The sequence below is a fragment of the Arvicanthis niloticus genome, chromosome 9 (assembly GCF_011762505.2).
Source record: "Arvicanthis niloticus isolate mArvNil1 chromosome 9, mArvNil1.pat.X, whole genome shotgun sequence".
NCBI classification, from domain to species: domain Eukaryota; kingdom Metazoa; phylum Chordata; class Mammalia; order Rodentia; family Muridae; genus Arvicanthis; species Arvicanthis niloticus.
Window position 1 is genome coordinate 56011427 of NC_047666.1, and position 17890 is coordinate 56029316.

At 46.2% G+C, this 17890-nt stretch overlaps 1 protein-coding gene across 7 annotated transcripts in view; it reads left to right on the top strand.

Annotated features, from left to right (window-relative positions):
- Rasgef1a (RasGEF domain family member 1A) overlaps positions 1-17890 on the top strand; it is an 84973-nt gene that overhangs the window by 42946 nt on the left and 24137 nt on the right. The window contains exon 1 of one of the 7 annotated variants that reach the window (XM_076940378.1): positions 17753-17881. The exons of 5 other annotated variants lie outside the window; for them this stretch is intronic. In XM_076940378.1, the coding sequence (XP_076796493.1) occupies positions 17864-17881 (18 nt within the window). In that variant the 5' untranslated portion in view covers positions 17753-17863. Of the gene's footprint in view, positions 1-17752; positions 17882-17890 lie in introns of those variants that run through there. One more of the 7 variants, XM_076940381.1, reaches the window with a different exon arrangement.

The following is a 17890-nucleotide window of genomic DNA, read 5'->3' on the forward strand; positions in this document are numbered from 1 at the left end:
GGGAGTCACAGCTGGACCATGTCTTAGTCAATGTTTTATTGGTGTGAAAAGACACCGTGGCCATGGCAACTCATAAAGGAAAGCATTTAATTGGGGCTGGCTTACAGTTCAGAGGTTTAGTCCATTGTCATCATGGCGGGAAGCATGGTGACACAGGCAGGCATGGTGCTGCAGAGGTAGCTTTGAGTTCTATATTCAGGTTGATAGGCAGGAGAGAGAGAGAGAGAGAGAGAGAGAGAGAGAGAGAGAGAGAGAGAGAGAGAGAGAGAAAGAAAACACCCTAAAGGCCACCTCCAAGTGACATTTCTTCTAACAAGATCGTACCTCCGCACCTCCTAATCTCTGTCTAAAGTGCTCTCTAATTCAAATGTATGAACCTTTGGAACCCTTTCCTGTTCAAACCACTACAGACCATACCACTCATTCAGTGACCAGGTGAAGCCACTAGAAGGCAGTTTGACACCTGAACCCTGCCTAGTGGCTAATCAAAGTCTCGCTCTCCAGTGGACACAGTTCCCACCTGACACACGGAGGCTTATCCTGCTTAGCACTGAGGCCCCTCGCCTCTCTCTTCCTCTTCAGGCAGCCTTGTGAGAAATGCTTGCAAAATGTTGATTCCCATAAGTCTTGAAGCCCAGCCTCCTCCTTTTGGTATTCATCAAGATCAAGGCCTCTGTTTCCCAGGTCTGGTCCCCCTTGCCTTCCCAGGTCTGGCCTACAGAGTTGGATCTGCCATCCATTAGCAATGTCTTAAGCACTGTATTAGTTATGTTTCTGTTGCTGTGATAAGACATCATCCCCATGACCAAGACAACATGCAGCATGGCTTATCTGAGGCTTACAAGTCCAGAGGTTAGAAGTCCATCCCTGTCATGGTGGGGAGCATGGCAATAAGCAGGCAGCCATGACACTGGAGCAGCACATCCTGATCCACAAACAAGAAGCAGAGAATATACTGGGGACAGCAGGAGGCTTTTGAAACTTCAACCCCCACCCTTGTGACACACCTCCTCAAGGTCACACCTCCTAATCTTTCCCAAACAGTTTGAACACAACCCCACCCTTGTGACACACCTCCTCAAGGTCACACCTCCTAATCTTTCCCAAACAGTTTGAACATGGAGAGATCAAGAATTCCAACAGACAAGCCTCTGGTGGCCATTCTCATTCAAACCACCGCAGGTACCTTGCACTGTGTTGCATACCTCCCCCAGGGCTCTGAGTATATGCCCGTGGCCTGGGCCACATCAGAGCCTGTGCTTTTTGTATTTTTTGTATGTCCATCATCCAGAAGGACCTCTCTATCTGTCTGTTCCTAGTCACCTTGTCAGTATCATGAGGACTCCTACTTCTAGACCCAATACGAGTGAGGAGGAAATTGGAAACTGGCCCATGGCCACTTCTGGGCAAGGCAGGCTTGAGTCCTTGTCCTGCATCACCCTGTCCATGTCAGCTAACAAGGGAGCCTAGGTTCTGGTGTCCTGTTAGGCCTGAGAGCATGCAGTCAGTGACCTGGACTCCTTGCTGAACTTGGTGGGAATGACCCTTCCCAGCTGAAGGGACGCTGGCCAGCTCAAGCACTGTGAGTATGGCTCTGGCAGGCCTCTCTTCCCCCACCCCCCCCCCCCCCATTCTCTCTGATTGCTAAAAACTATTATATTACCTTCCTAAAGCTAGCCATCAAATGCTGTTCCTTTATTTGGCCACTTCCTCCTCCTGAGGCTCATCACCAAGGTCCGGCTATAAAAGCATTGAAGTCAGCAATCAAAAGACCCCTTTGGCAAATCTAATTAAAACTAAGCACTTTATCCTAACACAGGTTTCCCCCTTTGCCTTTAAAACCGTCATTTCCCTATGGGCTACATCTGTCTCCTCTCTATCCAGAGGCAGTCCTTTGTCCTCCGAGGAGAGATACCTTGTTCCCTTCCCCTTCTCCCTCATCTTCTATCCCGTCTTTGCCTCTTATTTCTTCCTCCCCTGGGGCAAATAAATGTCCTTTGTGCTGAGAACTTGGTCTTGGGGGCCCTGGGCTGATACCATTTCCTGACAGCAGCTCCCACACTGAGCACTCTCACTGTCTGCACAGGGCTCCCACAGCTAAGGGACAGTGTGGTCCCCTGACCCCTGTAGATACGAGGTAGCTAGCCGCAGTTGTCTGCATGTCTCACACACCAGTGTCTCACTTAGCTATAAACAAAAGACCACTCAGTCAGTGTATGTGGCTTTATTTTCATGTGTGTAGGTGTGTTCTGGAAGGCTCTCGAGCTGCTGCAGAAACGGTACTTCCTAGAGCACTCCTGGTAGCAGTCTAATGTGCAAGCCGGGTCCTCAAATTGTTGGGGGTGGTGCTGACAGGCCCAGGCAGGCTTCATGCAGACCTCTCACTGCAAAGAGGATGACACGGGGCAGCAGGGGCCTGTTACCAGATGCACAGGGATGCTTCTGAGTAGTGCGTTGGCTGATTGGTTCTCATGCTAGGACTGGACTGGGAAAGGAAACTGAGTCTCAGACATTGACGTGCAGAAGAGTCAACCCAGGGCCTGATCTACAGATCAGCCCCCCACCATGCCTCTTCTGGGGCATTTTTGGGTTTCTGGTACCTTCAGAGTCATTCCCTCCTGGCCTGGTACTTACCGAGAGCCTCAGCACATCAACCCTACCAACTGGGAACCAGGAAATCCTTGAGTGCTCAGACTAGTCTGGTTGGAGACTGGCTTCCTCCCTCAGACTAGCCTGGTTGGAGACTGGCTTCCTCCCTCCAGGACACGTTCTTATCAATGAGGGAAGAGAGACCTTCCTGGCAGTTGTGCTGGGTGTCTTAGGTACATGACACTAAGCCACATTTTCCAAAAGAGGCTGAAGACTTGCATCGACTCCTTTACCCTATGAGACCCTGCTACAGGTTTTGTGCTGTCTCCCTCAGGGGCTGCACCTGCAGAGGGCACTGAATAAACTCATTTTAAAAATATACACTGAACCTGCACTTAACATGTTCCCGGGAGCAGCATCACCTGGTTAAGGAACACCAAGACCTTGGCGTCTGTATCAGTTCTTGGGATGGAGACAGGTAAAGCTGCAGGAGCATCACTTGCTCTGGACTCTGTGGATGGCTAGTGGAGTCCAGTGCCACCTGCCACGGGCCCCTCAGGAAGCTCTTTCTGAGTGATGTAGAAGCAATAATCCCAGCTGGCCTGAGCTGTGGGTAGACAGTGACATACCCATTCTATGTTGGCTATGCAGGGTTTGCACAGGACCCTATCTTGCTGTGTGCCTGAGGACAACATACATTTCTGGGACCAGATGCTGAAGGCTTCAGACACCTAGTGTAGAGCGGAGTGCTATTTTGGGTATTTCCGAATATAATGGGACAGTCTGGGCCTGCCAGGCATCACTCATGCAAGGACACAGGTTCTGAGACTTCTCTAGAAGAGGTGTAAAGGCCATTAGTCCCAGGGATTCTTCTGCTACTCTAGACAGATGGCTAGCAGCACCTTGGGAATGGGAGGAGGGTACCTTCCCAACAGGGTAGACCCTGACCAGCTGCCTGACCCTGACAAGGCTATACCTGGGGTCTCCCCATCTCAGACATCTCCTAGCCCTCCTGACTAGAGGCCTTCCCAGACCCATGACCTAATCCCACTGTGGCTCACCAATAGTTGGCCCTTCCCTGGGATGACAGACTCGTTAGTTTTTGTCAGCTTGGCACAAGTGTGAATCATCTGGAAGGAGGGGCCCTCAATTGAGAAAAGGCCCTCAGATTGACCTGTGATCATGACTGTCGGACATTTTCTTGATTAATGATTGCTGTGAAAAGGCCTAGCCCACTGTGGGTGATGCCATTGTTGGGCAGGTGGTCCTGGGTTAGATAAGAAAGCAGGCTGAGCAAGCCATGGGAGCAAGCCAGTAAGCAGCACTTCTCCATGGCCTCTGCTTCAGTTCCTGCCTCAGGTCCCCGCCTTGTGTGCCTGCCCTGCTGCTATCTCTGGATGATTTGCCATGATAGGGACGTGTAAGCCAAATAATCTTTTTCTTTCTAAAATAGCTTTTGTAGAAAGCAAACTTGGGGTATACGTGTGAATGAAGGGTCGCTCTTAGCAAAAGCGCTGAGCAATCTGGTGCGGTCAAAGCCACCAGAAGAGGTATGATGGGGAACCCTGTCCTTCAGTGTGATCTGTCACACAGGTCTCTGTCCTTCCTTGTGAGAAGAGGTACTCATGGTTTCCACCTCACATGTGACTGTCAAGCAATTAGGGCCACAGCCTAAAGGGAGAGTGTACTTGGAGGCCAGTGGCCATGGCTTCTTACTCCTAGTGTTTTCCTTTGAGGCAATGTGGCACACAGCAGATATTCCCAAACTTTCTTTGGCAGGAAAGGCCATCATATAAAATTAAAAATAGCAGAGGGTAGACCACCTGTTTTCTGTAGGGGTAAGGTAGACATTGCGTGACAGAGGCAGACGGTCTTGGGATGATCCAAAGCACAATGGGGCGTCCATCTGGAAAGTTCCTAGGAGGACCGACTTCTGACATGGGTGTTCATTTGGAGTAGAGTCACCCAGGAGCAGCAGGGAGGAGACTAAGCAGAGTCTGGACCTTGCCATCCACGTCAGCAGCCACGTCTTTCCTTTTGAGCAGTGTGAAGGCATCAAGTGTTTTAAGAAGCCGAGGCATGGGCAGAGCTTGCCTAGTGTATGCAAGGACCTGAGTCCCATCGATAGCAATAGAAAAGTAAACAAACCCCACCAAGGCAGGTTAAAAAAAATGTGGCAGTCCAAATCTTCCCTGTCTGGAGCACATGGATGGGCTCTTTGCAGATGTGAACAGGTTAAAATGAAGTCACACTGGCTTGAGGTGGGTCCTGAGTCCATTTGATGTCTGGAGAGACAGAGGAGAAGGCCATGCTGCAAGCTGGAGGCAGAGAACAAAAAGGCAGCAGAAGTCAGAGATGAGGAAGGGATTGCTCAGTGTGGAGACTCGGAAGAGAAATGGGGTTAGGGGTCTAGGATGAAGAGCCTGCCCCTGTCCACACTTAGTTTCAGACTTCCAGCTTCCAAAGCAGAGAAAGGACATGTTCTCATCATAAGTAAACCAATTGTGGCCCAGGGAGGCTCCTCCAGCTGTGGTTTGTCTGACAGTGCACTTTACCCAGTCACCGCCATCCCTAAAGCATTAAATGGAAAAGTCTCTAAACACACAATTCCTATTTTAAATTGCCTGCCACCCTAAGAGGGGTGAAAGCTGGTGTTGTCCTTCTCTGCCTGGGGGGGGTGGGCTATCTTGTAGTCCTGTGTGTCTACACAACATACTTCCTGCCTATGAGAGGTGGGCTATCTCCTAGTCCTGTGTGTCTACACACAGGCGCATACACCCTGCCTGTGAGTTGTAACCATCCCAGTTACATCACAATGTTTGTGTTCAAATCACCCTCATTTTACTTAATGGCCGTAAATCACACGAATAGTGGGTGACCCCCAACTCAGGGAAACTGACAACTGAGATATATACAGAGTTTGGCAGTGACATGGGTTCGTGGGTTCACTGGGAGTTTGAAAATGGTGCATCCTCGGTACCACTGTAATTTAGGAAATCTATACAAATGGATTTCCTGTTCTTGAAGCCTCACTGGAGCCGTTCTCACCTCTTAGCTCCCCAACTTCACTCCAGCACCATCAGCCTCCTCACTGGTCCTTTGTAGACCTAAGTGCTCCCGCCCAAGGCCTGGGCAGAGATGTTTCCTACAAACGTTGCTTCAGGCAGATATGCCCTTTGAACCCATCTGAATAAACAGGGCTCCCAACCGTCCTGCCCACTCGTTTTCTCTGTCTCATTCCCTGTCTACTGCAGAATATATTACTCAGTATTTGTGTCTTTTTAAAACCATGTAAGCCTTATGACCAGGACTGGTGTGTTAATATTTACGTTTCTCATCACTACTTGAAACAGTCCAAGCCTGTCCATACTAACTAGGTAGATAATGACCAAATGAGTGAGGAAAACACCACAAACAGCAGCAGAAACAGCAACAACAATGACGACAACAACAACAACAACAACAACAACAACAACATCTCCACAAGCCAGTTGAATAAAGGTGAAGCCCCCAGAGAAACATTTTTAAGAAAAAAGAATGGCTGGTTCTCATTCACTACTAAATAAATGCAAATTAAGTCTGCAGCAGGACCCTGCCAACTGTTAGTCTATGGAGAAGGTGAGGGGTCGTGGGTTCCATCCCGGGAGGGCACCATCAGCCATCAATGGATTCAGATCCTCATTTGCATAGCATAAATCTTTTAAATGGCTAATTCAGTGACTTTTAGGATGTCTGTAGGCTGTGGAATTATCACCACGCTCCGGAACACTTTTATTATAAAAAAGAAACCCTGTCTCCATTAGCAGCCACCGCCCGTTCTCATACCCAGCAGCCCCTACCATCTGTACACAAGTGTTTGTGTGGGCATGTGCTCAAATGCCTTAGATGTATGTGTAGACATGGGCTTGCCAAGTCCTGTAATAACCGTTTAATGGTGTAAAGAACTAGCAGTCTGTTTTGCAAAGCGATTGCACAAGCTCCCATCTTCGCCAGCAGTATATGCATGCCAGCACCACTGATATCTGTCTCTTGATGATACCTGTCTCGGTGGTTGTGAGCTGCTGCCTCATCGTGGTTTGGTTTTGTATTTTCCTGACAACACTACCCAACAATTTTCATGCATATTTCAGGCATGAGTGTACCCTCTTTGGAGAAATAGACTTTCAGCTCTGTCTATTTTTAATTATGATGTCTATCATTAAATTATTTTTAATATAATTAAAGTTTCCATTGTGCATATTTATTGTACACAGTATTGTGCCATACACAGGTATATACTGAATATATAGAATATCCTTCCTGCCCCTCCTGTAACCCACTTTGTTCCCTGGGTGATTTTCGCTTCTACTTTGATGCCATATGCACACACAGAATTTTGTGTGGCTATAAAAAATCTAGAAACAACAAACAACAGAGTGTGCATTTGTTTCTCTGGTATTGGCTTAATTAGCTTAATATGATTTCTTCAGTTGTATCCATTTTCTTGCAAATCTTCCTTCTTCTTTATGTCTAAAAACAATTCATTGTGCACATATGTGCAAAAAAAAAATCTGTTCTGTCATTGAATTCTAAGGGTTCTTTTTATATTCCGGACATTAGAGCTTTACGGCATATGGGGTATGCAAATATTTTCTCCCATCATTTCTTCAATACTCTACCCCTCTCCTCTTTCCATCCCTTCCCTTCTTTCCTGTTCCCCCACCTTCTGTCTCTCAACAGGATTTCACTGTGCATTCAAGGATGGCCTTAAACCTATAATTCTCTTGCCTTAGCCACAAGAGTGCTGGAATTATAGACACATGCCACCATGCCTTGGTTAATTTCTTAATAGTGTCCTTTGAGATAAGGTCCAACTTACCTGTTTTGTTGTTGTTTGTTTTGTTACTTATGGTTTGAGTGTCATATCTAAGAAAACACTGCCTAACCAAAAGTCATAAAGATTCACAGCTGAGATGGCCACTATGGCCAGTTTTCTCCTTAATTTATTTATTTTTGGCTAGTTTTTTTTTTTTTTTTCAAGAAAATGATTTTTTTTTAAAACGATTTTATTTATTTATTTATTTTATGTATATGACAAGTACACTGTAGCTGTCTTCAGACATACCAGAAGAGGGCATTAGATCCCACTACAGATAGTTGTGAGCCACCATGTGGTTGCTGGGAATTGAACTTAGGATCCTTGGAAGAGCAGTCAGTGCTCTTAAACACTGAGCCATCTCTCCAGCCCTATTTTTGGCTAGTTTTAGTGTATAAAGAATTGTTAGATTTAGGCTCAGTGTCACATGACTGTAATCCCTGAACTCAGGAGGCTGAAGTAGGAGGGTCAAGAGTTACAGGCTGAACTGGCTGCATAATGAGTCCTGTCCCTGTACCAAACAAGAAGGAATGGGAATCCTAAAGGATTATGCTGTCCCTGCAGACCTGGTCCACCTGGGGTTACGAAGCTTGTGCACCTGCCCAGTCAGATAAGTGTAAGTCTCACCCTTCATCAAAGAAGCTTCCTTTCTGCAGTGGAGGGAGACGATTACAGCATCCACAGCTGGTCAAAATGCAGATCACAGGTGACGGTGTGTGTGTGTGTGTGTGTGTCCAGCCCCAACTGACACATTTTCATTGCAACCCTACACCTAAGGCTCAGGGAACATCACAGAGGAGCGGATGGAAAGATTCAAGTGCCTGAGGACCAGGGCATCAGCTTATTATCTCTTCAAGAGGAGACAGGACACAGTACTCATGAAAGCCAACAATTTGGTTGCCCAAACAAGGCCTACATGATGACCACAGCAGCCAACACGCCAACATGGATGTGGAGAATTTCACAAGGCCCACCTCTAATGATGCACCACAGACAAGCAACAGCTGCTGAGAGAAAGAGAATCAGTTTCCTCCGGGGACAAGCTCTGTGATGGGTTCTCTAACCCCAATCCAACCCAAAGCAGGCAGCCCTAAACATAAATACATACGAACAACACTAATATATGCTTGTGTTACAAGCACATATCACCACACTCAACTCAGCGTGTGTGTCAATAATAAAGAAAAGGTCATGTATTTGGGGGAACTTGGGGAGCTGGAGGAGAAGAAGAAGGGATGTAAAGTATATAAATACATATTAATGTATGAAATTCTTAAAATTAAAAGAGGGCCTTGGACAAAATGATGGACTGGGTATTAGGACTATCTTGTACCTCACTGGTACAATTAGGAATAAGTATGCTCTAACTGTATTTTGAGAGAAAAGTTTTACTTTAACAGGAAGAGTGATATGTAGGAGGAGCTAAGTGGGGAGGAGTACTGAGAGGAAGAGATGGAGTAAGGAGAGAAGATGAAGGCGAGGAGAAGCTAGGTGATGAGAGAGAAAGAGAGAGGGGACATGGAGGCAGATGTTCACAGGTCTCCACCAGTCAAAGATAGTTTTTATATCTAGGTTGGGTATTGGGTTATGCTTCTGATTGAGCATTACCAAACTTATAAATCCTTTGATTAACATTTTAAAAAAATTGTATAAAAGCAAAAAGGAAAGGGGGGGGGCATGGGACAGGGGTTTTCTAGGGAGGAGAAATGGGGAAAGTGGATGGCATCTTAAATGTAAATAAAATAAAATAAGAAAAGAAAAAAAAAGAGGGCCTTGGGCAGTATCTCAGTCAGTGAACTGCTTGCCATTCAAGTATGAAGGCCTAAGTTTGGTTCCAAAAACCTGTGTAGAAAGGCTGGTTGTGGTGATATGTGCTTATAACGAAGATCTCCAAGGGGTCCACTGGCCAGCTGGCCTGTCTAACCTGTGAGTGTGGGGCCAAGTGAGAGACCCTCACTCAAAACCAAAAGGGACTGCACCCAAGAAGTAATGCCTGACACTGACCTCAGTCCCCGCACTTGTAAACTCTCATATGAATGCACACACTCTCACACACTCACACTCACACACACACACTTATATACACACAAACATATATATATACACACGCATCCTCACATGAACATATGCACACACATAGACACACACACACTCACCCAGACACACATTCACCCACACACTTACAGACACACACATTCACAAACACACACACCCTCTTTTGTTTGGGGGTTCACATTATGAGGAAAAACCTGAAGTATGTCGCCCTGAATCTGGCTTATTACGCTTAGCACAATGATATACAACTTCATCCACTTACTTCAGACCTACTTTTTCTTTACAGTTGAACAAAATTATATTCTGTAACGTGTCAAATTTTCTTTATCATTTATTGACAGATATTTAAGTCGGTTCCATTTCTTGGGTACTGTGAATAAAGCAGCACTAGGCACAGATGTGTGAATGTCTCTGTGGTGTGTTGACATAGAATGTTTCAAATATTTATTCCAAAAGTGGTATAGCCAGCTCTTATGGTAGTTCAGTATTACTTTTTTGAGAAATCTCCATACTGATTTCCACAGTGGTTATACCAGTTTACAACAACACTAGAGATTTCTTATGTAATCTCTTTCCACATCCTCATCAGTATTTGTTGTTTGAGTTCTTCCTCCTCCTCCTCCTCCTCCTCCTCCTCCTCCTCCTCATCCTCCTCATCCTCCTCATCCTCTTCTTCTTCTTCTTCCTCTTCCTCCTCCTCCTCCTTCTCCTCTTCTTCTTCCTCCTCCTTCTCCTCCTCTTTCTCTTCTTCCTCCTCCTCCTCCTCTTTTTCCTCCTCCTCCTCTTCCTCCTCTTCTTCCTCTTCCTCCTTCTCCTCTTCTTCTTCCTCCTCCTCTTCCTCCTCTTCTTCCTCCTCCTCCTCCTCTTCTTCTTCCTCCTTCTCCTCCTCCTTCTCCTCCTTCTCCTCTTCCTCCCCTTCTTCCTCTCTTCCTCCTCCTCCTTCTCCTCCTCCTCTTCTTCTTCGTCCTCCTCCTCCTCTTCTTCTTCTTCCTCCTTCTCCTCCTCCTTCTCCTCTTCCTCCCCTTCTTCCTCTCTTCCTCCTCCTCTTCTTCTTCTTCCTCCTTCTCCTCCTCATCTTCTTCCTCCTCTTCTCCCTCTTCCTCCTCTTCCTCCTCCTCTTCTTCTTTTCCTCTTCCTCCTCCACTTCCTCTTTCTCTTCTCCTCCTCCTCCTCCTCCTCTATTTCCTCTTCTTCTTCTCCTCCTCCTCTTCCTCTTCCTCCTTTTTCTATAATCCTGTAATCTTATGTGTGTGTATGAGTGCCTTTGCCTGCATGTGAGTGCCTGGTGCCCATAGAGATCAGAAGAGGATGTTGGATTGTCTGGAACTGTTTGTAAACCACCATGTGGGGCCTGAACCTGGGTCCTTTGCAAGAGCAGAAGGTGCTTTTAACCACTGAGTCATCTCTCCAGGCATGTTACTTTATTTTTCTTTAATTTAATTTTTTTAAAAAAATTATTTTGCGTGTATGGGTGTTTTGACTGTATGTGTGTCTGTATACCATATACATGCAGTGCCCTCAGAGGCCAGAAGATGCTGTCGGGTCCCTTGGGATTGGAGTTACAGACAGTTATGAGCTGCCAAGTGGGTGCTGGGAATCAAACCTGAGTCCTCTGGAAGAGCAGCCAATGCTTTTTTCCACTGAGCCACACAGATGTCCAGCCCCTTGTTTGATTTTGTGTGCTTGCTGTTCTGTGTGCATTCTCCTTCTGGGTTGTTATTCTAATTCGTGTGTGTGTGTGTGTGTGTGATCTTGTATGTGATGATATGATGTATGTATAGCATATGTACTTGTTAGTGTGTGAGCTGGTGCTCATGTATATGTATGTGTACATGCATGCAGGATCAGAGGTCAACATGAAGTGTCTTCCTCAAGGCTGCCCATTGTATTCTTTGAGTAGTGTCTCTCACTGAACCTGAAGCTCACTGGCTGGCAATGCACTTCAGGGTCCACTTGTTTCTGCCCCCACAGTACCCAGGTTACAGGCACATGTAACCTGGCTCTTACGTGGGCACTGGGCTTCATGCTTGCAGGCAGCCATCTCCCCACTCCCTGTACTCTATTTTTGAGAGCTGTCTATTAAGTGCAGTAGCCCATTTATTGATGGGATAATTTGAGATTTGTCTGGAGTTTAGTTTTTACAATTCTGTATATATTCTCTCTATCAACGAAGCACTTGTCTGATGTATAGTTTAGAAATATTTTACCCCTTTCTGTGAAAGCTTTTTAATTTTGTGCAATTTCATTTGTTGATTCTTGGGATTACTTCCTGTAGTGTTAGATACTTTGTTTCAAAAGCTCCATGACTACATCATGAAATGTTGCACCTATATTTCCATCTTTTCAGATTCAGAGGTGCAGGTCTTATGTTAAGGCACAGGATCCGTTTTTGACTGATTTTTGTGTGGGCTGAGGGGGTGCAGGTTGAAGTGTCACTCCTCTGCACGTGAAGACCCTGCTCTCCCAGCAGCTTATCAGAGATGTCATCTTTTCTCCATTGTGTGATACCTTTGTCAAAAATTGGGGGGTGGGGGGCCGTTGCTATGTGTTTATTTCTGGGCCTTACACTCTATTCTCTGTCTGTCTGGGGTCTGGCTTTGTGCCAACACCACACCATTTTTGTGATTGTGGCTCTGTGGTGCAGTTTGAGATCAGGTATTGTGATGCCTGCAGTGTCGCTCTTTCTGCTATAGATTGCTTTGGCTCTTTGGGTTCTGTATGGAACTATGAATTTGGGATTTTATTTTTTTAACACTGGGAAAAGGATAATTGGGATTTCGATGGGGATATGGTGGCTGTGTAGATTGCTTTTGGTAATATGGCCATTTTCATAATATTAATTTCTAATCCAAGAGTACAGGAGGTCTTTCCATCTACTGATGTCCTCTCCAGCCTCTTTCTCTAGTGTCTTATGGTTTCATTGTAGATGTCTTCACCTCCTTGGCTAGATTTATTCCTAGATAGGTTTTGTTTATTTGTTTGTTTTCACTTTGAAACTATTGTTAATAGGGTTTCCTCTAATTTCTTTCTCAGCAAGCTTGCTATTGGCAGGTGGGGCGGCTGCCAGCTTTGGTGTGTTGTGTCTGTGCGCTGCTGATTTGCTGTTTACAGTTCCAGGGGTTTTCCACCCGAGTCTTCAGAGTCCTTTCACTGCAGGATCAAAGCGTCTACAAATAGGGATAATTTAAATTCTTTTTTTCTTACAGATATCTCTTTCTTCTTTTGTTTATTGCTTTAGATTTTGAGCAATATATTGTATTATGTTGAGTAAGTGTGGAGAAAGCAGGCAGCCTTGACTCATTCCAGTTTAGAATAAATGCTTTCAGTTTTTCCATATTTATTATGTAACCTGTAGCCTTTACTGTGTTTAGGTATATATGTTCTATTCTTCATATAGCCAGGGTTGTATTATTAATTATTATTATTATTTATTATTATTATTATTGGATATTGAACTTCACTGAAGACCCTTTCTACATTGCGGTGATGATGTGATTTCTGTTCTTACATGTATTAATGAAGAACGCAGCCTTGCTCTACCTATTCACGTATGTCAGACCAGCCTTGCCTCTCTGGAATGAAGCCAATTGGTCTTACTAATGTGTTCCTGGATTCGGTTTGCAAGAATTTAACGAATGCCTTTTGTACATATGTTCAGTGTGGTCACTTTCTTTTTTGTTATGTGCTTACTTGTTTCTGGTGTTAGGGGAAAGCTGACTTCATACACTGAATTTGATAGATTCCTTCCTTTTCTGTTTTTTGAAACAGTTTGAGAAACACTCGTGTTGACTCTGTCTCTGTCTTTGGCAGTGAATGTCTCCAGTCCTGGGCTTTGCTTTGTTGGGTGTCTTTATTACTGCTTCAGTATGATTACTTAGTACGGATCTGTCTGAGATGTTTTATGCCCTTTTGGTTTAAGAAGCAGATCATGTGCACGTAGGAATACATCCATCTCTTCTAGCTTTAAAAAAATGGATTTTCAAAGTATTTCCTAATTATTCTCTGGGTTTCATTGGGATCTGTTGTAGTCTTTACTTTTTTATATTCAATTTTATTAATTTGGTCTCCCTCCCTCTCTTTTTGAATTTATGTGGATGCATCTGTTCAAGTCGGGGACACCTATCTAGAGATTAGCAGGATGAGGTATTAAAACTACCCACTAGTATTGTATCAGAGTGTGTCAAATTTTTATGTCTACTAGTGGTTTATAAAACTGGGAGCCTGGTTTGGACTATATGTATTTATTATTGTTACATTTTCTTGATGAGTTATTCCATTTATTAGCAGGTAGCAACCTTTTATTTTTTTAATCTCTTCTGATCATTTTGATTTGAACTCTAACTTTATCAACTGTCAATAACTGCACAATGTTTATTTTAAGCTTCTATTCACTTGACAAATGGTTTTACATCCTGTATCTCTCAGTTTGTAGTGTCTTTGCCAGTGAGGTGGTTTTTTTTTTTTTTTTTTTTTTGGGGGGGGGGAGAACAAAAGATAATTGGATCCTCCTACCCAACTCTTTAATCTGGTCACCTGTTCTACATTTCTGTAGTATTGGTGAGTTAGGATCATTTATATATAAGGGTATCATTATGATATGTGATATGTCCAGTAATTCCTATAGATTTGTGTGTGCATGTATGTGCATGTATGTGTGTATATGCACATGAATGTGCTCATTTGTGTGTGCACATAAAGAGGTCAGATGTCAGCTTTGGGTGTCTTACATCTACAAGCGTTGCTACCTCAACTTTTTCATGGGTGCCAGGGATTTGAGCTCAGGTTCTCATGCTGAGCCATTTCCCAGACCGAACCTCTGTGGCAGTGTTGGTTATTTAGCAAATCGATTGAACACTTGTTTACTCTTTTCTTCCTCTCCACTTACCTGCTAGTTCACCCTGTTGCACTCGACAGATCCCCAGCCTTCCCTTGTTCTCCTGTGCCTTCCCTTCCTGTGTCCTTGTGACTGAAGCTGTCCTTCTTCCTCTGTTTTCCCTCAGGAACCTTTTGAGGTGATGGCTAGGTGGTAATAAAGTGCTTTGGTTTGTGCCTGTCTTGAAATGTCCTCTGTGGAGGATGCCTGGGCTATTTTTAGTTGGAAGCCATTGTAGACAGTGCTCGTGTGCCTCTAGGTATGAGACCGTGAGCATCTCTGCCAAGTTTGTACACTCAGGGTGGAGCTTTGATATCTGCACATGCTCAGCTCCCAGAAGACAGTTGGAGCTTGCCCTCACATGGCTGCCCTGGCCATGTTGCCACCAGCAGCTGACAGTTTTGCCAGCTTCTTGCCAGCACTTGGCATTTTCTGCTTGTTCATTTTTACCAGTCTGGTGGGTGTGTAGGACTCTCACAGTGTGGTTTTAGTTTCTCTCCGGCTGGTGACTAATAAACTCCAGTGACTTAAACTTGCTGCTCTACCATGAAGTACTTCTCCATAATTTTGTTCATTATACAAATGGAGTCTTTTGACTCTTTTGGCTTGTTAAGTTCTTATATATTATAGGTTTGAGACCTATGTTGGCTGTCTATACATGCATCCACATCTATATCCCATATCTATATTTATCCATATCTATTTTGCCCATAAATTCTATCTTTATATGTGTAGATCTGTATCTTTATCCATATTCCATTATTCTATCTTATCTTTATCCATTTCTGTTCCTGTCCATATATCAGGATCAATATATCCACACCACTATCCATATCCAACTCCACAGCCACATCTGTATCTGCAAACACGCAATTATATACATATATATGTTCCATAGATTGATTCCCCCATTCCCCTATGCACAGGCACGTTACAGATACTGATTGAGCAGTGGGCAGATAAAGATCTCCCTCTCTTGGTGCTCAGATTCTTTTTAAAGCAGACCAATAAGTAAGTGGGAAGATAAGGCTGGATTGAGTAACTCAAGGAGGAAATCCAGTGGTAAGGGAGATAAGCCAGGACGGAAGATGACGTCTTAAAGATGTCATTGAGGAGATGACATATGGGCAGACTGCTAAGGTGGAGTGGCCCCACACCTCGGAAAGCATTCCAGCCAGGTTAGGGGAGCCGGGGTCCTAGCAGGGACAAAGCATCAGAACCCCGATGTACTGGGCCTCTGCCTCTTGCTGTGATATCACAGAGACATTGCAAGTTAAGGCCAGAGTGCCCAGATCTTACTTGCGCCCCAGTGGGGTCCATCCACCAGCAGGAGCAGATAAAATGCTATAACCTACCATTTTGTCCTGTGATTTTTGAGGATGGCCCAGGTCACTGTCATTACAGAGACAGGCTTCTCTGCCTTTGTTCAACCACTCTCAGGGTAGCCTCTTATAGACAAGGACTGTTAAGTACAGCCCCCACTGTCTGGAGTAGGGAGGGAAGCATCTCCTCCCACGTGTCTTGGCTTTCCAATGACCCCAGCATCTGTCTACAGACCGCATCACATCTCCACTTTTCAGAGCTAAGCCTAGAAAGGACAGTGGTGTCTTGGGTTGGGCACCATAGCCCTTGCTACGGAATAGCTTTAAGCAGAGCATCTGACAGGAGTCAGCCTTTAGTCTGACAGCTTCCCTAGGTCCCTGGACACTGGGAAAGATGTGGATTGGTGCATATATGAATGCTGAGGTCAGACTTGTGACAAAGACAGCTTCATCCATGTCTGCCAGAGATGGGGATAGATAGACTCTCTTTCCTCTGGGGGTTGGGGAGTCGACTTCACTGATGATCTTGGATAAGGCTGATGACATTTGTGAGTGAGCATACAGGAAGTGACTCCGGGACAGTACTGGAAGCCATCAAAGGGCTCCACAGCCACCAGGGTGCTCCTCTAGCCTGAGATGGTCATGTTCAGAGGGGCAGTGGGGAAAGCTTGCTCCGGAGCAGGTGGCAACTGAATTGCTAACTGTGCAGGTGGGAGAAATGCCACCACCCTCTTAGGACCCAGGTGTCCTGTAGGGCCAAGGAACAGGGATAAGGAAGGCAGGGACAGGTACCTTCCCAGGAGTAGGACTCCAGTTTTGCCTCTCTTGGTATTAGAGCAATCTGAAGGAATGACCCAAGGCTAGCAAGGGCCCAGCACCCGAGGGTCTAGGTGGGTCTTGACAGGATTCGCCAGCAGAGGTCACTGTGAGCTTTGCATCCTTTGGAACAAGATGCAGGGCTGGAAGAGGGGGCCGGTGTGAAAGCTGGTGCCCCCTCCTCCCTGCCCGTCTGTGGAGCTGTTCCAGGAGGTAATGAATACTCTGGGCTCTGAAGCTCCTGGGAAGAACCGTGAGGTCCAGCTACAGTGCGAGCTGTTAGAGAAGTAAGGGGAGGTAGAGACCAGAGGGCACTCGTGTAAGCTGGCCTTTGTGTTCTCCTAGGAGACAAGGGAATGGGGCCCAGCATTCAGAGTTTCTCAAGACAGAACTCACTACCCAAGAGGCCTCTTTGTGTTGATAAGAGAGCTGATGGAGAAAGAAGGGAAGGGAGATGGCAGGAGAGAAGTGCACTCCTCCAGGCTGCAGACTGGGTGGAATGGTGACAATAGGCATCTTGACCGGACTGGATAAAGTCCGGGTCATCAGTCTCCATTAGGAACCGTGGCTTGCTTGTGTGATCTCCTAGGGTTGTCAGCTTCCCCCCCCCACCCCCATCCTCTGCTCAGGTCTATGGATCCAGCTGAGAGCACCGACCAGCTATACCTCCTAGAGCCTGGCCCAGTTCTCTCTCCCTCCCAGCCTCTGCTTCCTTAGTACTAGGTCCCCAGAGAGGGCATTCATTCTTCATTTCAGCCCATCTCTGTGGTGGAAGGCACTTGGCAGGATTCTTTCCTAGTGCTAGGGTGAGATAGATCCTCCCAGCCACGCGCCAGGCACACCCCTTACTCGGATTAGCCTTTCCACAGACAGCAGCTGCTCTATCCCTGGTGTTCTGGGGAAGATTGAAGGACAGAGAATTAAAGACACTTCAGATCACAGCTGTGTGGAGCGAGTGCCCAGCAGGGGAGGCATTTGAACTAAGCGCTGCTTGGGCACCTGCGGTAGCTCTGTAGTGTTCAGTCTCCCCGGAGGAGACTGGGGCCCTCCCTGACCCTCCCTGGACTTCACCAGCAGTACAACGACCCACCCCGCCCAGAGCCTTGACCCTTACGCCATCCTGAACCTAGAACCATGAGCCCTGCGGGTGCGCACGCTTCACTGTGCCTCGCCCGGTCCCTTGCTAGTGCCCCTCCCAGGGTCTTGTTCACGAGGCTCGCCAGCCCCGCCCCTGCCGGGAGGTGGCTGGGCCACGGGAGGGAAGTCCCCGGGCTTGAGCGGCACTGGCTCAGCCCGGAGGGTAGTCCGGCTTCTACACCGCCTGCGGGTCTGGTAGCAGGAGCCGCAGCCAGGATGTTCCTGGACCCCCAGGTAGGGCTG